At 49.7% G+C, this 15,796-nt stretch overlaps 1 protein-coding gene across 1 annotated transcript; it reads left to right on the top strand.

The window, feature by feature from the left end:
- The first annotated feature begins 7,654 nt into the window (after positions 1 to 7,654).
- On the top strand, positions 7,655 to 14,835 carry KLK7 (kallikrein related peptidase 7). The gene is made up of 6 exons (XM_016936688.4): positions 7,655 to 7,868; positions 9,080 to 9,210; positions 9,623 to 9,770; positions 10,856 to 11,103; positions 11,383 to 11,519; positions 13,627 to 14,835. The coding sequence occupies exons 2-6, from the start codon at positions 9,138 to 9,140 to the stop codon at positions 13,780 to 13,782; spliced, it is 762 nt and encodes a 253-aa protein (XP_016792177.1). The 5' UTR covers positions 7,655 to 7,868; positions 9,080 to 9,137; the 3' UTR covers positions 13,783 to 14,835.
- Positions 14,836 to 15,796: the final 961 nt, after the last annotated feature.

Below are 15,796 nucleotides of genomic sequence, written 5' to 3'. Positions count from 1 at the left end.
TCGGCTCACTGCAACCTCTGCTTACTGGCTTAAGTGATTCTCCTGTCTCAGCCTCCCGAGTAGCTGGGAGTATAGGCACATGCCACCACATCCGACTAGTTTTTTGTATTTTTAATAGAGATGGGGTTTCACCATGTTTGCCAGGCTGGTCTCGAACTCCTGACCTCAAGTGATCCATCCACCTCGGCCTCCCAAAGTGTTGGGATTACAGGCTTTAGCCACCACGCCCGGCTGAATTCTGACACTTCTGACTCCTCAGCTCTGTGACTTTGCTCAAGTGATCTAGCCTTTTTTAAACCTCCATTTTCTCATCTATAAAATGGGGATGATGGGGCAGGGGGCAAAAAAGAAAGGTAAAATGGGGATGACAATCCTCACCTGGACCAATGTGAGGAATACAGACGAGGTCTGCGCAGCACCTGACACACCACACTAAATGTAGGGGGAAAAAAATGGGAGCTGCTGCTTCATTCCGTGGGTGATGGGCTGAGGGAACTCACGTTAATTCACTGGCTGTTATGTGCCCATCAATTTTCCATTCATAATTTTATTTAATCCTCTCATTTGCCTCGGTAAATAGGTTTTGCTTTCTTCCACTTTGGGGAGGGGCAAAGTCTGACTCAGAAAAATGAAGTCACTTACCCGAAGTCACAGGGTGGGCAACCAGGATTCAAAGCTGGGTTGAAAGTCCAAGTTCTTTCTAGTTCTTTCTGTCACACTGCATGGTGGAACAGCTCAGGGATCAAGGCAGGACTGAATCTAAGGCCTGTGGACCTGTGGATGCCAGAAGTTTGCAGACTAGTATTTATTTAAGTACCTCCTATGTTCTCCGGTCTGGGCGGGGTGCTGGAAAAAAAAAAAAGAACCCCACACACATTTCCTCTGCTTGTGATGACCAGTGTTTGGCAACAAAATCAGGTTAAATAATTAGGAATATAATTTACAGAATGATAGATGATGAAAAGCAGAGGATAGATGTTTTGGTGACTTAGGAGTGAATAACAGGGCTCTAGAGTAGCCTGGCTCCTTCCTCTTTCTAACAGATACTAAGGAGGCAGAGGACTGAGGGAGGAGAGAATCTAAGGATGAAGATGCAGGGAGTAGATAATACACTGGAAGTCTTGCTACCATTTCTGTCTTTGAGAAGCCAGGAAGGAAAGATACAGATTGCTGAATCATGGAGCTGTGAGGTCAGCTGGGCTGGAGTCTGCTTCTCCTTGATTTGGGAGCCCAGGTCAGGAATGTTGACACCCTTCACGACCAGATTCCTGCTGTGGAATGGGCAGGGCTAGATGTCCAAGTTCGGGGATCTGATTTTGGATTCGATGACAGTAAATGTCTCAGAAGATTTTGGGACTCGGCTTGAGTTGAGTTAGTATAGCATCAATGTTAGCAAGATATTAGTTGGCAGACTTTATTTTAGAGTTTTTGTAAAATGAAGAGTCAAAGTTGTGTGGTGAGCTGGAGAAATAAAAATGGAATTGGGAAAAGAATTGGGGATGGAAATGAGAATGGGATTTTAGGTAGCAATTGGGTTGAGGATGAAAATAGGGTGGGATGGGGTGAGAGTGTTAGAATTGGTGTTGGATGTGAGGGAATGGGTTCATGGGGGAGGATATGAATGTGGGCTTCCTAGAATATGATGGGAATGGAGACTAATGTCTGAATTATCCCGGGGCAGGCTTGATACTCAGGCTATGGTGACATTCACTGCTCAGGTCAAGGTTGAGTTTGGCTTATGGCTAACGGTTCAGGGTTAAGGTCAAGGGTCAGGAGGGTTAAGGTTGATTGACGTCTGGATCCCAGACTGAGTTGATATTTGGAGTCAAGAACTCAGTCAAGATTTAGGTTATTGGTTGAGATACAAATTGGGGTTCATCAAGGATAAAGCAGAATTTGAGGTTCAGGATTGGGTACAGATTAAGGTTTGGGGTTAAGACTGGGGCTTACTAAAGAGTCAAAAAAACAATAGATGTTGGCATGGATGTGATGAAAAGGGAACACTTATACACTGCTGGTGGGAATGTAAAGTAGTACAACCTCTGTGGAAAACAGTATGGTGATTTCTCAAAGAACTAAAAGTAGATCTACAATTCAATCCAGCAATCCCACTACTGGGTATCTACCCAAAGGAAAGGAAGTCACTATATCAAAAAGACACATACACATGTATGTTTATCGCACTACAATTCACAATTGCAAAGATATGGAACCAAAGTAAGTGCCCATCAACTGATGAGTGGATAAAGAAAATGTGATGTGTATGCACCACGGAATACTACTCAACCATAGAAAGAATCAAATAATGTCTTTTGAAGCAACTTGGATGGAGTTGGAAGCCATTATTCTAAGTGAAGTAACTCAGGAATGGAAAACCAAATGCCTTACGTTCTCATGTGTAAGTGGGAGCTAAGCAGTGGGTACACAAAGGCATACCAAGTGGTATAATGGACACTGGAGACTCAGAAGCGGGAGGGTATGAAGAGGATAAGGGATAAAACACTATAAATATTGGGTACAATATACACTACTTGGGTGATGGGTGCACTAAAATCTCAGACTTCACCGCTATACGATACATCCATGTAACCAAAAGCCACTTGTACCCCGAAAGCTATTGAAACAAACAAAAAGCCTGGGGCTCATGTCAAAATACGTGTTGGGAGTTGTGTCAAAGTAAAGGTTGGATTTAGGGTTCTGCTTGAAGTCAGGGTCTGAGGTCTTTTCTTGTCATATCAGAACCATTTGACCACATCTACCATGTCTTCTCAATGAATGGCATCACTGTCCATCGAGCAACAGACTTTGAAATCTTAACATCTCCCACTACCTCAACACAACCTTCATTCAATCCATCACCAAGGCTTGTTGATTCTCTCTCCTAAGTGCATTTTGACTCCATGTACTTAACATCGTCTCCACCTTTCAACCACCTGTATCCAAGTCACCATCTTCCCTCATCTAGACAACAACAATGACTTCCCCCATGGTTGCCCAGTATCTTCACATCCCACCCAAATCCAGCCTTCATACAGTAGCTAGGTTGATGTTTTGAAAATACGAATCTTGTTATGTTATTTCTCTGACTAAGGTTCAAATAGGTCTTCATTATCCACAGGATAAAGTAAGACTCACAATGACATACAGAGCTCGTCATTATCTGGTCGCAGTTAACCTCGGGCCTCTGAGCTCCAGCAATAATGCCTTGGGCCTTTGCACATGCTGTTTTCTCTACACAACACACTGCCCATTCTCCTCCCATTTTCTTCTAGTTACCAGAAGAAATTTTCTTCTAGTTTACTATTTCTAGTTACTAGAAGATTTCTTCTAGTCTACTTCTAGTTACTAGAAGATTTCTTCTAGTTTAATATTCTTTCAAATCTCAGCTCATAGTCAATTCCTGGGTCTAACCCCTCTGGAAGTGCCTTCATAATACCCTGTCTTTCAGAGCATGCCTTGTAGTTGTAATTTTACACTTGTTTATGAATTATTTGACTGTATTTCTTTTACATGACACTGTCAGCCCCTTGAGGGAAGAGACACTATCTAGGTTTGCACACCATTGTATCCTCATTGGTAGATAGCTACCACCCAATCCATATTTGTTAAATATATAAAGGATTGGTGTTAAAATATTGCATAAACAATCAACAACTTTTCACTAAAAGACAAGAAAACCACCGTATAGAAGAAAAACTAAGAAAAAATTAAATTTAGTTGAGAGGTAGTCAGCTATAGGATCTAAATTACTAATTTGTTTTTTTAAAAAGACTATTCTAAAAATTAAATTGGTTGTCTTCACATTAACAATGGCCAAAATGGGATATGGACTGAAATGGGATATGGAGATGAGGGTTGGGAAGAGAGCTAAGACTGGAGGCATGGTTGAGTTTGTTGATTTATGTGGCTTCAAGATATGGAATCAAGTTAGAATTGGATTTGGATTTGTGGCTTGGGATCAGATTTGGGATCTGAGTCAATATTCTGATTGAACATTGAGGTCTTATAAAGATGATTTTGGCTACAAGGACCAAGCAACTCTAACCCAGAAAGGGAATCTGAAAAATCATGACATGAAGAGTCTCCATCGTTGGTTAATTCACCAGCTCAGTGACTTCATCAAAGACCCAGCTGATCCTCACCTCTCTGGTGGGCTACCTGCAGTGTTTTGACTTAGTCCTCTGGTCACTTCCCTCTGTGGTCCCTGGGGTGCTGCCATAGTTCCAGAATTTGCATCCAGAAAAGACACCATCTAGCAGAAGAAAAAAGTCCCCTTTCAGTGCCTCTTTTTGAAAATGAGAAAGTCTTTCCTAGAAGTGCCTCAGTGGTCTTCCCCTCCTCCTCATTGGCCAGAAGAACAGCACATGTCCATTTTCAAACTAATTAAGCAAACAAAATATGGCTTCAATGCTTGGTTCATTGAGGCTTATAGTCCTGATGACGATAAAGTATTATCCAAACAAAATGGAGCCTCTGATAGAAAGGCAGAAGGAGTGAATGCCTGGGGACACAACAATAATGTCTACTATTATGGGTCAAATGTAGAATCAAGTTGGGGTGCCAGGCGTGGTGGCTCACACATGTAATCCCAGCACTTTGGGAGGCTGAGGAAGGCAGATCACCTGAGGTCGGGAGTTAGGGACCAGCCTGACCTACATGGAGAAACCCCATCTCTACTAAAAAAAAAAAAAAAAAAAAAATTAGCCAAGTGTGGTGGTACATGCCTGTAATCCCAGCTACTCGGGAGGCTGAGTCAGGAGAATTGCTTGAACCTGGAAGGCGGAGATTGCAGTGAGCTGGGATCGCACCACTGCACTCCAGCCTGGGCAATAAGATCAAAACTCCATCTCAAAAACAAAAACAAAACAAAACAAAGCAAAAAAAAAGAATTGAGTTAGGGGTCAGGATTGAGATAAGTTTTAGGTCCAGGGTGGAGAAATAAATCCCGTTTTGGGGATCTAATTTAGAGGTTGAGGTCAAAACCAACTTTAGGAGTGTGTCCAACAATGGTTCTTGTCTTACTCAAAATAAAAGCCAAAGACCTTTCAGACCGCATGTCATCAGAGTCCTGTTATATTTCTGGCCTCATCACCTGCCCTCATCTCCTTTGGTCACTCTGTTCTGGTCGCAGTGATTTGCCTGCTGAGGCACTTCAGATATGCTCCTTGGCTAACACACCTGCCTGCTCGCTTTGCCTGGAACTCACTACCTTCAAGCAGCCACCTGGATCCCTCCACCATCTCCTTCAAGACTTTGCTCAAATATCACCTTCACGTGGGGTCTTTCCAGCCAACCTTCCTGATATTATAACCTCAGGGATCCTTGAGGGTAGAGGGAATCAGTAACTCCCCAACCCTCTTCCTTGCTTGGATTTTCCCTTATAGCACTTACAACCACCTAACAAACTCTACATTTTATATGCTTATTTTTGTGCTGACCTGACAGACAAAACAAAAGCCTCTATGAAGACAGGGATTTTTCTCTGTTTTATCACTGCTGTGTCTCCAAGAGCCTGAATAGTTTCTGGCACAAAGTAGATGCTCAATGGATGCTGTTTGAATGACTACAATGAACAAAGATGAATGTACAAAGAAGTTCATCTCAGCATTATTATAATTAAAACTATCCCAGTGTATTTCAATTTGAGGCAGATGACATGCATCATGATACAAGTATAGTATGGAATATTACACAACCATTATAAAGGAAGGAAAAGTAATCTAAATGTACAAAGAGGGAAAAGTTTTCCTCTTTTTAAAAAATAAATGTTATTGTGTATATTTAAAGTGTACAATATGATCATATGCGATGTATATACATAGGACAATGATTACTATAGCTGAACAAATGAACATGTCCATTATCTCACATAGTTAACCATTTTCCTCCCCTGTGGCAAGAGCAGCTATAATCTACTCATTTAGCAAAAATCCTTGGCTGGGCGCGGTGGCTCAGGCCTGTAATCGCAGTACTTTGGGAGGCCGAGGCCGGTGGATCACCTGAGGTCAGGAGTTGGAGAGCAGCCTGACCAACATGGTGAAACCCCATCTCTACTAAAAATACAAAAATTAGTTGGGCATGGTGGTGCACGCCTGTAATCCAGCTACTCAGGACTCTGAGGCAGGAGAATCACTTGAACACGGGGGTGGTGGAAGTTGCAGTGAGCCGAGATCGTGCCATTGCACTCCAGCCTGGGTGACAGAGCCAGAGTCCATCTAAAAAAAAAAAAAATAAGAAAGGTTCTTCTCTCCTCTATGTGTCCATGCAGTCTCATCATTTAGCTACCACTTGTAAGTAGGAACATGCCATATCTGGTTTTCTGTTCCTGCTTTAGTTTGTAAGGGTAATGGCCTCCAGCTCCATTCACGTCCCTACAAAGGACATGATCTTGTTCTTTTTTATGGCTACGTAGTATTCAATTGTGTATACGTACCACATTTTCTTAATCCAGTCTATCACTGATGGACATTTAGGTTGATTCCCTGTGTTTGCTGTTGTCAATAGTTCTACAATGAACATACGTGTCCATGTGTCTTTAAACAGAATGATTTATATTCCTTTGGGTACACACACTGGGGCTTGTGAGAGGGTGGAGAGTGGGAGGAGAGGATCAGAAAAAAATAACTAATGGGTACTAGGCTTAATACCTGGGTGATTAAATAATCTGTATAACAAACCCCCATGGCGCACGTTTACCTACGCAACAAACCTGCACATCCTGCACATGTACCCCCGAACTGAAAAGAAAAGTTAAAAAAAGAAAAATAAATGTTTGCTTATAAATTAATAAATGAAGCCCTCAAAAATGTTCTATTAGATAATGTTAAGTACAGACATTTTTGTTATAAATACATAATATACAAAGAAATCTATGTATAACATGATTAAAATGACCATAAGAACATAGATCCTAAACATGGCAAATATTAGTGGGGTGGGGTTAGGGAAAGCGTTGTTTTTAACTTACTCCTCTCTTAGAGTTGGGAATGGGTTCAGGCTTACAGGCACCACTGGGATCAGCTTGGACAAGTTCCCACAGACGGGCCAGAATTAGGATGTAGGGTCTAGGCCACCCCTGAGAGGGGGTGAAGGCAAGAAAATGGCCCCAGAAGCCGGGCGCAGTGGCTCACGCCTGTAATCCCAGCACTTTGGGGGGCCGAGGCGGGCACATCATGAGGTCAGGAGATCGAGACCATTCTGGCCAACATAGTGAAACCCGGTCTCTACTAAAAATACAAAAATTAGCTGGGAGTGGTGGTGCGTGCCTGTAATCCCAGGTACTCGGGAGGCTGAGGCAGGAGAATCACTTGAACCTGGGAGGCGGAGCTTGCAGTGAGCCGAGATCGCGCCACCGCACTCCAGCCTGGCGATAGAGAGAGACTCCATCCAAAAAACAGAAAGGAAGGGAGGGAGGGAGGGAGGGAGGGAGGAGGGAAGAAAGAAAGAAAACCGCCCCAGAGAAGGACCCGAGCCAGAGCCTATTCTCTGAGCTCAGCGAGTCCTTGAATCCCGCTCCTGCCCCTCAGACCCAGCGCACCGGGTCCCTCCCCCGAGAACAGCCAGGAGGGACTGTGGGACCAGAATGTGCGGGGGCGCAGGAGCTGGGCACCGCCCGTCCTTCGGAGGGAGGGTGGAGAGAGAGTGCAGTGGTGCCAATTGCTCTCGCTTCGTCAGGGTTCCAGATAACCAGAACCGCAAATGCAGGCGGGGGTGTCCCAGAGTCGGCTCCGCCTGCACCCCAGGGCGCTGGGGCCGGGCATGGGGCGGGGGGTGGTATAAGAGGACGGCCCAGCAGAGGGCTGGAGATTTTGGAACCCAGCTGTGTGCCAGCCCAAGTCGGAACTTGGATCACATCAGATCCTCTCGAGGTGAGAAGAGGCTTCATCAAGGGTGCACCTGTAGGGGAGGGGGTGATGCTGGCTCCAAGCCTGAACTCTGCTCTCGAGAGGTAGGGGCTGCAGCCTGGACTCCCGGTCCTGAGCAGTGAGGGCCTGGAAGTCTGCAATTTGGGGTCTTTTAGGGAAAAAGGAACTACAGAGTCAGAAGTTTGGGTTCCACAGGGAAGGGCAAGATCGGAGCCTAGATTCCTGGGTCTCTAGGGATCTGAAGAACAGGAATTTTGGGTCTGAGGGAGGAGGGGCTGGGGTTCTAGACTCCTGGGTCTGAGGGAGGAGGGGCTGGGGGCCTGGACTCCTGGGTCTGAGGGAGGAGGGGCTGGGGCCTGGACTCCTGGGCCTGAGGGAGGAGGGACTGGGACCTGGACTCCTGGGTCTGAGGGAGGAGGAGCTGGGGCCTGGACTCCTGGGTCTGAGGGAGGAGGGACTGGGACCTGGACTCCTAGGTCTGAGGGAGGAGGGGCTGGGGCCTGGACTCCTGGGTCTGAGGGAGGAGGGGCTGGGGCCTGGACTCCTGGGCCTGAGGGAGGAGGGACTGGGACCTGGACTCCTGGGTCTGAGGGAGGAGGAGCTGGGGCCTGGACTCCTGGGTCTGAGGGAGGAGGGACTGGGACCTGGACTCCTAGGTCTGAGGGAGGAGGAGCTGGGGTCTGGACTCCTGGGTCTGAGGGAGGAGGGGCTGGGGGCCTGGACTCCTGGGTCTGAGGGAGGAGGGGCTGGGGCCTGGACTCCTGGGCCTGAGGGAGGAGGGGCTGGGGGCCTGGTCTCCTGGGTCTGAGGGAGGAGGGGCTGGGGTCTCGACTCCTGGGCCTGAGGGTGGAGGGCAATGAGGGTCTGGACTCCTGGGTCTGAGGGAGGAAGGTGCTAGGGTCTGGACTCTTGGGTATGAGGGAGGAGGAGGTTAGGGGTCTGGACTTCTGAGTGTAAGGAAGGAGAGGCCAGAGAAAGGAATTTCTGGGTCTGAGGGAGGAGGGGCTGGGGCCTGGACCCCTGGGTCTGAGGGAGGAGGGGATGGGGCCTGGACTCCTGGGTCTGAGGGAGGAGGGGCTGGGGCCTGGACCCCTGGGTCTGAGGGAGGAGGGGCTGGGGGCCTGGACCCCTGGGTCTGAGGGGGAAGGGGCTGGGGCCTGGACCCCTGGGTCTGAGGGAGGAGGGGCTGGGCCTGAATGCTTTCTCCTTCTCAGCTCCAGCAGGAGAGGCCCTTCCTCGCCTGGCAGCCCCTGAGCGGCTCAGCAGGGCACCATGGCAAGATCTCTTCTCCTGCCCCTGCAGATCCTACTGCTATCCTTAGCCCTGGAAACTGCAGGAGAAGAAGGTGAAAGCTGGACTGGGAAGTCTGACCTCACCTCAGGGCCCCCACTCACCCTCTCCAAGGAGTCCCTGAGTCAGAACCCTTCCCTCCTCAAACAGCTTCCATCCTGGGAGGACCAGACTGTCGGCTGAAGCCCCCGCTCTTCCTGCTTCTGCTGACTCGGGGGGTCTCTGTCCCCTCCAGGCCCTGCCTCCTGTGCTCAGTGTCTCTCTGTGGTTCCCCAGATGAGATGCGCCTCCTGGGTTTCTGAGTGGGCTCCTTCTGTCTGTCTCTATCCCTATCTCTTGCTTTCTCTGTATTTCTCCACGCATTTTCATCTGTCTCTGTCCATCTCTGACTCCGGGAATCCCTGAGGTGCAGCCTCAGCCTTCCCCTAATGCTAGCTACCCACATGCTCCTCCATGTCTCCATCCAGCCCAGGGTGACAAGATTATTGATGGCGCCCCATGTGCAAGAGGCTCCCACCCATGGCAGGTGGCCCTGCTCAGTGGCAATCAGCTCCACTGCGGAGGCGTCCTGGTCAATGAGCACTGGGTGCTCACTGCCGCCCACTGCAAGATGAAGTAGGTGCCGCCCAAGTCTCTGCTGGAGGTGCGCCAGCGTCTCCAGCTCGCTATGGGGGTGGAAGGGCAGTCTTTCTGTGCCTACGGCTCTATTCTCCTCTCTCTGGGTCTCTGTCCCCCTCTCTCTGGGCCTCTGTACCCCCTCTCCCTGGGGCTCTGTCCCCCTCTCTCCCTGGCTGTCTGTCTCCCTCTCTCTGGGTCTCTGTCCCCCTCTCTCTGGATCTCTGTTCCCCTCTCTCTGTGTCTCTGTCCCCCATTCTCTCTAGGTCTCTGTTCCCCCTCCTCTCTCTCTGGGTCTCTGTCCCTCTCTCTCTGGTCTCTGTCCCCCTCTCTCTCTGGATCTCTGTCCCCCTCTCCCTGGGCCTCTGTACCCCCTCTCCCTGGGGCTCTGTCCCCCTCTCTCTGGGTCTCTGTCTGCCTTTCTCTCTGAATCTCTGTTCCCCTCTGTGTCTCTGTCCCCCTCTCTCTCTGGGTCTCTGTTCCCCCTCCTCTCTCTCTCTGGTTTCTGTCCCTCTCTCTCTGGGTCTCTGTCCCCCTCTCTCTCTGGGTCTCTGTCACCCTCTCTCTCTGGTCTCTGTTCCTCCTCCTCTCTCTGTGGGTCTCTGTCCCTCTCTCTCTGGGTCTCTGTCCCCCTCTCTCTCTGGTCTCTGTTCCCCCTCCTCTCTGGATCTCTGTCCCCCTCTCCCTGGGGCTCTGTCCCCCTCTCTCCCTGGCTTTCTGTCTTCCTCTCTCTGGGGCTCTGTCCCCCGCTCTCTCTGGATCTCTGTTCCCCTCTCTCTGGGTCTCTGTCCCTCTCTCTCTGGGTCTCTGTCCCTCTCTCTCTGGATCTCTGTCCCCCTCTCTCTCTGGGTCTCTGTTCCCCTCTCTCTGGGTCTCTGTCCCCCCTCCTCTCTCTGTGTCTCTGTCCCCCCTCCTCTCTCTGTGTCTCTGTCCCCCCTCCTCTCTCTGTGTCTCTGTCCCCCCTCCTCTCTCTGTGTCTCTGTCCCCCCCTCTCTGGGTCTCTGTCCCCACCCCGTCCCCCAGGTCTTTGCACACCCTCTCTGTCACAGTGTCTCTTCTGAATCTGTGAATGTCACTCCTCGCAGTGAGTACACCGTGCACCTGGGCAGTGATACGCTGGGCGACAGGAGAGCTCAGAGGATCAAGGCCTCGAAGTCATTCCGCCACCCCGGCTACTCCACACAGACCCATGTTAATGACCTCATGCTCGTGAAGCTCAATAGCCAGGCCAGGCTGTCATCCATGGTGAAGAAAGTCAGGCTGCCCTCCCGCTGCGAACCCCCTGGAACCACCTGTACTGTCTCCGGCTGGGGCACTACCACGAGCCCAGATGGTAGGTGGCCTCAGTGACCCAGGAGTGCAGGCCCCAGCCCTCCTCCCTCAGACCCAGGAGTCCAGGCCCCCAGCCCTCCTCCCTCAGACCCGGGAGTCCAGACCCCAGCCCCTCCTCCCTCAGACCCAGCAGTCCTGGGCCCCAGACCCTCCTCCCTCAGAACCAGGAGCCTGGGCCCACAGCCCCTCTGGTCCTCAGGCCCAGGAGCCTGAACAACAGCCCTTCTGGTCCTCGCCCCCATCCTCTCTGACTAACAGCTCTCCCTGCTCCTCCCTGCAGTGACCTTTCCCTCTGACCTCATGTGCGTGGATGTCAAGCTCATCTCCCCGCAGGACTGCACGAAGGTTTATAAGGACTTACTGGAAAATTCCATGCTGTGCGCTGGCATCCCCGACTCCAAGAAAAACGCCTGCAATGTGAGACCCTCCCCCCCAATTCCTCCCCAGTCCTGGCTACCCTGTCTGCATGCCCCAGGGACAGAGCTTGACCCGAGTGACTGGGCACCAAGCCCAGCCTTGCCCTCCCCCCAGGCCTGGCCTCCTCAGCTTTTTTCACCTCATTCTCTGCCTAGGTCAGGGGTGGGAGTTTACTTAGGGGCGGATGTGGCCCTGGGGATGGGACAGAGAGTTTAATAGGGGTGAGAAAGTGGGGGTGGGACCAGGGAAGGAGACTGAGGTGCTGGCCTCAGGCCCAAACCTTAAGGGGCCACCAAAAACCTCAGTGATTGAGATAAATCATAACGCAATATTTAAAAATAAAAATAAAAACTCATGCAGAAGTCCATGATGGACAAAATGTCACATTTTAAATAAAGAGCAGGTGGATCTTACTGAATTTTCCCTTGCCGTAAGTACTAGCGTGGCTCAGCACAGCGCTGTACTGGCACTGTCTTCATTTAAAATGTGGATACCATGCCCATCATGCAGTTTTATGTATTACATTTGATTTCGTTAAGTACTGCATTGAAGTATTGTGTATTGCAGTTACTGAGATTTTGTGCCTGAAGCTGATGACTCACTCACCTGACCCTGGCCCTGGTCCCGGGGAAAACACTCTTTCTCTCCACCTCCTCTCTGTTCCCTCTTTGTGGCCTTTTGTCATCCCCTCTGTTTCTGAACAGTCTTCCCACATCTCTCTTTGTGACATAATTTCACTTCATTCTTTTCCTCTTTGTTTTTTCTCTGTGTTGAGCTAGCTTGCTCTCCCTCCCTTGTTCTCTCTCCATGCCCTCCTCTCTGCTCTCTGTCTGTCTTCTCCCTCTTTCTCTTGCTTCTCTCTCTCTCCTCCCCTCCCTCTCTCTCCTCTCCCTGCCCCCCTGCTCTCTCTTTTTTCCTCTCTCTCTGTCTGCTCTCTGGCCCTCTCCTCTTTCTCTCTCTCCCCCACTTCTCTGTCTCTCTTCATCTCTCTCCCTCTTCTCTCCTTGCCCCCTCCTTTTTACTGTCTCTCTCTTTCTCTTTCTTCTATCTCTCTCCTCTCCCCACCGCTCCCCCATCTCTGTCTTTCTTTCTCTCTCTTTATTCTCCTCTTCTCTTCCAGTCTCTCTCTCCTCTCCCCACCCCCACCCCATCTCTCTCCCCACACCTTCCCCCCTCCCCCTTTCTCTTTGTCTCTCTCTTCTCCCTCTTTCTTCTCCACCCCCATCTCTCTCTCTCTTCTCTTCCCACACCCTCCCCATCTCCCTCATCTCTTTGTCTGTCTCTCTTCTCCCTCCTTCTTTTCCACCCCCATCTCTCTGTCTCTCTCTCTCCCCATACCCTTTCCCTCTTCCTCATCTCTCTTTGTCTCTCTCTCCTTTCCCTCTTTCTTCTCCACCTCCAACTCTCTCTGTCTCTCCACACCCATCCTCCTTGCTCACATCTGCACCTTCAGCTGTCAGGGGATGTGGGATGGTGAGTGTTAGGGATAGAGGAGATGGGAGAGAGATGACTGTCCTAGAGAATAGGGTGTTCCCCTTCTCCCCTGGTGAGGGCCAGTTTCATGAATGTGCAAGCTCTGCACGGACACAGAGCCCCACACTCAGAAGGGTCTCAAACTTAGTCTAATGCATTCCTGTTGTTGTCTTGAAATTCTCAATAATTTTTGAACAAAGGGCCCTGCATTTTCGTTTTGCACCAAGCCCTGTAAATTATGTAACTGGTCTTCACCCTGGTCTCCGAGACCATCGTGTCCCCCTTTCCTGCGCCACAGGGCATGCATCCACCCCTTGGAGATGATGTTCCTTCTCCTACTAGCTTGGAGCAGGGTCCTTAACATTGGAAAATAAAGAGTGCTCTGATCCTGGAAGCCCCACCCCTTCTCTGCAACTGGTCTCATCGGCCAAGGGTCAACCCAGTGTCTTCAAAGGACCTAGTGTGTCCCTAGCACTAGCTCTCCCATTAGTCCCCAGAGACAATGAGTCTCTTCTCATTGGCTATGGTGGAAGTCCATAATCTGCAAGACAGAGACCGATAACTGAGGAATGTATGAGAATGAGTTGGGCTTTGATCTGAAGCCAAAGTTAATCTCCGGCTCTATTCCCTCTAGGGTGACTCAGGGGGACCGTTGGTGTGCAGAGGTACCCTGCAAGGTCTGGTGTCCTGGGGAACTTTCCCTTGCGGCCAACCCAATGACCCAGGAGTCTACACTCAAGTCTGCAAGTTCACCAAGTGGATAAATGACACCATGAAAAAGCATCGCTAACGCCACACTGAGTTAATTAACTGTGTGCTTCCAACAGAAAATGCACAGGAGTGAGGACGCCGATGACCTATGAAGTCAAATTTGACTTTACCTTTCCTCAAAGATATATTTAAACCTCGTGCCCTGTTGATAAACCAATCAAATTGGTAAAGACCTAAAACCAAAACAAATAAAGAAACACAAAACCCTCAGTGCTGGAGAAGAGTCAGTGAGACCAGCACTCTCAAACACTGGAACTGGACGTTCGTACAGTCTTTACGGAAGACACTTGGTCAACGTACACCGAGACCCTTATTCACCACCTTTGACCCAGTAACTCTAATCTTAGGAAGAACCTACTAAAACAAAAAAAATCCAAAATGTAGAACAAGACTTGAATTTACCATGATATTATTTATCACAGAAATGAAGTGAAACCATCAAACATGTTCCAAAAGTACCGGATGGCTTAAATAATAGTCTGGCTTGGCACAACGATGTTTTTTTTCTTTGAGACAGAGTCTCTGTTGCTTGGGCTGCAGTGCAGTGATGCAATCTTGGCTCACTGCAACCTCTGCCTCCTGGGTTCAAGTGATTCTCGTGCTTCAGCCTCCCAAGTACCTGGGACTACAGGTGTGCACCACCACACCAGGCTAATTTTTTGTGTATTTTTACTAGAGACAGGGTTTCACCATGTTGGCCAGCGTGGTCTTGAACGCCTGACCTCAGATGATCCACCCACCTTGGCCTCCCAAAGTGCTGGGATTACAGGCATGAGCCACCACGGCCAGCCCACAATGATATTATAAACCTATTAAAAATGATACTTAGACAGAATTGTCAGTATTATTCAAGAACATTTAGGCTATATGATGTTAAATGACAAAAGGAAGGACAAAAATATATATGTATGTGACCCTACCCATAAAAAATGAAATATTCACAGAATCAGATCTGAAAACACATGTCCCAGACTGCATACTGGGGTCTTCATGAGGTGTCTCCTTCCTTCTGTGTACTTTTCCTTGAATGTGCGCTTTTATAACATGAAAAATAAAGGTGGGGAAAAAAGTCTGAAGATCTAAGGTTGGAGAGAGGTGACCTTTCAGGAAGGGAGACTAGAAAGAAAAATGTGCCTGGTTTTGAGCCCTGGTCCTGCCGGCCCTGTTCCAGGGCATATTTCCATTTCCCAGATCTCAGTTTTTCCTGTCTGTAAAATGGGAGAGAGAGGAAAGGATGGAGAGAGGAAGAAGGAAGGGAGGAGGGAGGAGAGAACAGGCCAACTTCATCAGCGTGGGAAGGGGTGTGAAAGTGTTTCTGAGCATCTCACGAGTGACAAGTGAGGAGGGAGGCTGGCGGTTTTCAGAGGGATTGGGATGACAGTAGACAGGACACAGGGGTCCCATGGGGGTCTGCCAGAAGTAAGAAGTAAACAAACAGTGCCGGAGGAAGATGGTGGCACCTGCTCCCCAAGAAGGGAGGGAAAGGAACCTCGGGAAGCGGGTAGGATGAGGGAGGAGTCCTCTGTGACTCAGAGCCTGGCCACAGCCCCAGCCATCTAACATCAAAGATCCTCTGTGTGGTCACACCTCAGACGCTGCTGACCGAGGAGCCACTCCAGCCCAGGACACGCCCTCCTACCTGTTCTTCCTGTTTTTCTCCCAGAATTCCCTCCCCACCAAGATCCTCCAGATCCTTCCCCTCCTTATCTCATCTCCCTCTGAGTCTCTCCTAACGCAGGCACCACAGCCCTGTCATATTGCAGAAATTCTGCAGCCGCTAATTCTGATTCTCCCATATAGGAGGCTAACACAGAAAACGCAGGAGTCCAGGCCCCCAGCCCCTCCTCCCTCAGACCCAGGAGTCCAGACCCCCCAGCCCTTCCTCCCTCAGACCCAGGAATCCAGACCCCCCAGCCCCTCCTCCCTCAGACCCAGGAATCCAGACTCCCCCCAGCCCCTCCTCCCTCAGACCCAGGAGTCCAGACCCCCAGCCCCTCCTCCCTCAGACCCAGGAGTCCAGACTCCCCCCAGCC

The sequence above is a fragment of the Pan troglodytes genome, chromosome 20 (genome assembly GCF_028858775.2).
Source record: "Pan troglodytes isolate AG18354 chromosome 20, NHGRI_mPanTro3-v2.0_pri, whole genome shotgun sequence".
Taxonomy (NCBI): Eukaryota; Metazoa; Chordata; class Mammalia; order Primates; family Hominidae; genus Pan; species Pan troglodytes.
Note: the sequence above shows the minus strand (reverse complement) of the source record. Positions and strands in the feature narration are given on the sequence as shown.